The sequence below is a fragment of the Myotis brandtii genome, unplaced genomic scaffold (assembly GCF_000412655.1).
Source record: "Myotis brandtii unplaced genomic scaffold, ASM41265v1 scaffold389, whole genome shotgun sequence".
Classification (NCBI taxonomy): Eukaryota; Metazoa; Chordata; class Mammalia; order Chiroptera; family Vespertilionidae; genus Myotis; species Myotis brandtii.
Genome location: NW_005364914.1, coordinates 2,892,238 through 2,894,287, shown reverse-complemented (window position 1 = coordinate 2,894,287; position 2,050 = coordinate 2,892,238). Strand labels below are relative to the sequence as shown.

At 47.7% G+C, this 2,050-nt stretch overlaps 1 protein-coding gene across 1 annotated transcript in view; it reads left to right on the top strand.

Annotated features, from left to right (window-relative positions):
* Window positions 1-1,771: 1,771 nt before the first annotated feature.
* The window catches only part of LEMD3 (LEM domain containing 3), an 87,115-nt gene continuing 86,836 nt past the window's right edge, over window positions 1,772-2,050 (top strand). Inside the window, exon 1 of the mRNA XM_005872694.2 lies at window positions 1,772-2,050. Coding sequence (XP_005872756.1) covers window positions 1,814-2,050 — 237 coding nt within the window. The 5' untranslated portion in view covers window positions 1,772-1,813.

Below are 2,050 nucleotides of genomic sequence, written 5' to 3'. Positions count from 1 at the left end.
AGAAATATAAATGGCCTTACAATCCTTATAGAAGGGTATTTAAGGTTCATGAAAATCATAGGCTGAACCAACAGACTTCCATGATTCCTACCTGAAGAGCCAGTAGGGTATGGAACAAATGCTGAACTAAGAATAAGAGAGACAGGGCTGGGTCCATATCCAGTGTTGTTTACCACCCAAGCCTAACCACCCTGCTACAGGGAGACACAGCTCAGGTAAGTTTGTAACAACTTGACTCCCCACCCAGCCAATTATGGAAATAAATCCTGGATCATGATCATCATAGTGGCTAAAATGTACTGTGTTGAACACCTTAAAAGTGTTTTAATAGTCATAGATTCAAGAACATTTGTAGATTTTTAAGTCTGTTGATAAAGAACAACTAGGTGCTCCTCCAGATAAAAGTCTTGTCTTTTTTTTAAAGGAACTTTTGCTAAGAGAAATCAAAAGTTCAGGTTACTGAGTATTATTTTGCTGTTGGATTCAGGATATTGAAAAGCTGGTATTTAAGTTTTAAACTAACTTTTTTTTCTGTAGATGTGTATAGGGTAAAATAATTCATTCGACCAAAAATTACTGTAGCATGCCAGATATTGTGCTAGGTGTTGCTGTATAGCTACCAGAGTGTAAGTACTCACGAAGCGTCAGCTCTGCCAGAGTTTGAGGAAAAGGGAAGCAATCTTTACCAAACTGGCCAAATTTCACCTCTCTGGGATTCATTTCTCATTTTGTAAATGAGGGGGTTGGATATCTAGGTCTTAATGGTTTGTTTTATATTTTTTTGACTTTGTGTGAAGGTTTCTCCTCCTCATCTGCCACTATTTAATACCATGCCAAAATATTAACCTCATACTATTCCAGCTTTGCTTATTGAACTACTAGGCTGCCATCGGGCTGACGGTGAGAACAATGAAAGCAAGGGTCCTCTGCTGGTGGAGCTTAGCGTCCAAAGGGCTAGCACAATAAAAAAATAAAATAAATAATTAAAAATATAGATGCATAAAAGCAATAATTTACAAAGACAAATAACTATAGGTTAGAAAGGTGCTAAGTCATAGAATGAAGCAAGTAATAGTATCTCTCGATTACAGAAATGATGACCTATCGAGGTCACTAGATTTAAAAAGGGGAAAAACATGGTAATACCTTACAACAAACGAAGGACATGAATAGACCTTACTTTTGAAGAAAATTGTATTGTGACTGGTCTACCCTGTATCTTCTCCCTAGAGTGGAGGCTTCTCAAAAAAGAGCAGCGAGGGAAACTCACTTTTTTTTTTTTTTTTTTTTGTAAGTCAAGCAGAAAGACAACATGCAAAGCGAACTTGGAGTCAGGCAGGGACATCACCAATCTCGTCTGGCCGTTTCTTTTTGAGTCTTGGGAGGCTTCCCCTCGGCAGAGGGGTCCTGGATTACAGAAAACTAACGTCGGGAGCCTCCAGGGAGATTGCATTTCAATTGCTCCTGCCCCGTGGCGGGGTCCCGGGAGCAGGAGGTCAAGGTGGCTGAGCGAGAGGCAGCTCCGGGGAGGCTCTGGGAAGGGCAGGGCGGAGGACAGCGCAAAGAGGGGAGGGGAGCGGAGGGAGGCAGGGGGCGCGTGTGCGGGCGCCGAGGGGTGGGGGTGGGAAGCCTCGCCGCCCCGGAGCCGCACGGCGCCCAGGTGGCCCTTTCCCGCTCAGGTGAGCTCCTCCCGCGCCTCCCATTGGCCGCGGCGCGCGGCGCTGGGCGGGCGACGCAGCCCGGTCTAGTTCAGGGTCTAGGGCGGCGCGTCACTTCCGGTAGCGCGGAGCTTGTAAAACACCCTGGAGAGAAAATGGCGGCGGCGGCGGCGGCTTCGGCGCCTCAGCAGCTCTCGGACGAGGAGCTTTTCTCTCAGCTCCGCCGTTACGGCCTGTCTCCCGGCCCCGTGACGGAGAGCACCCGCCCGGTCTACCTCAAGAAGCTGAAGAAGCTTCGAGAGGAAGAGCAGCAGCAGCAGCACCGGTCCGGGGGCCGCGGCCACAAGACGCGGAACAGTAATAACAATAACACGGCAGCCGCCTCCATCCCC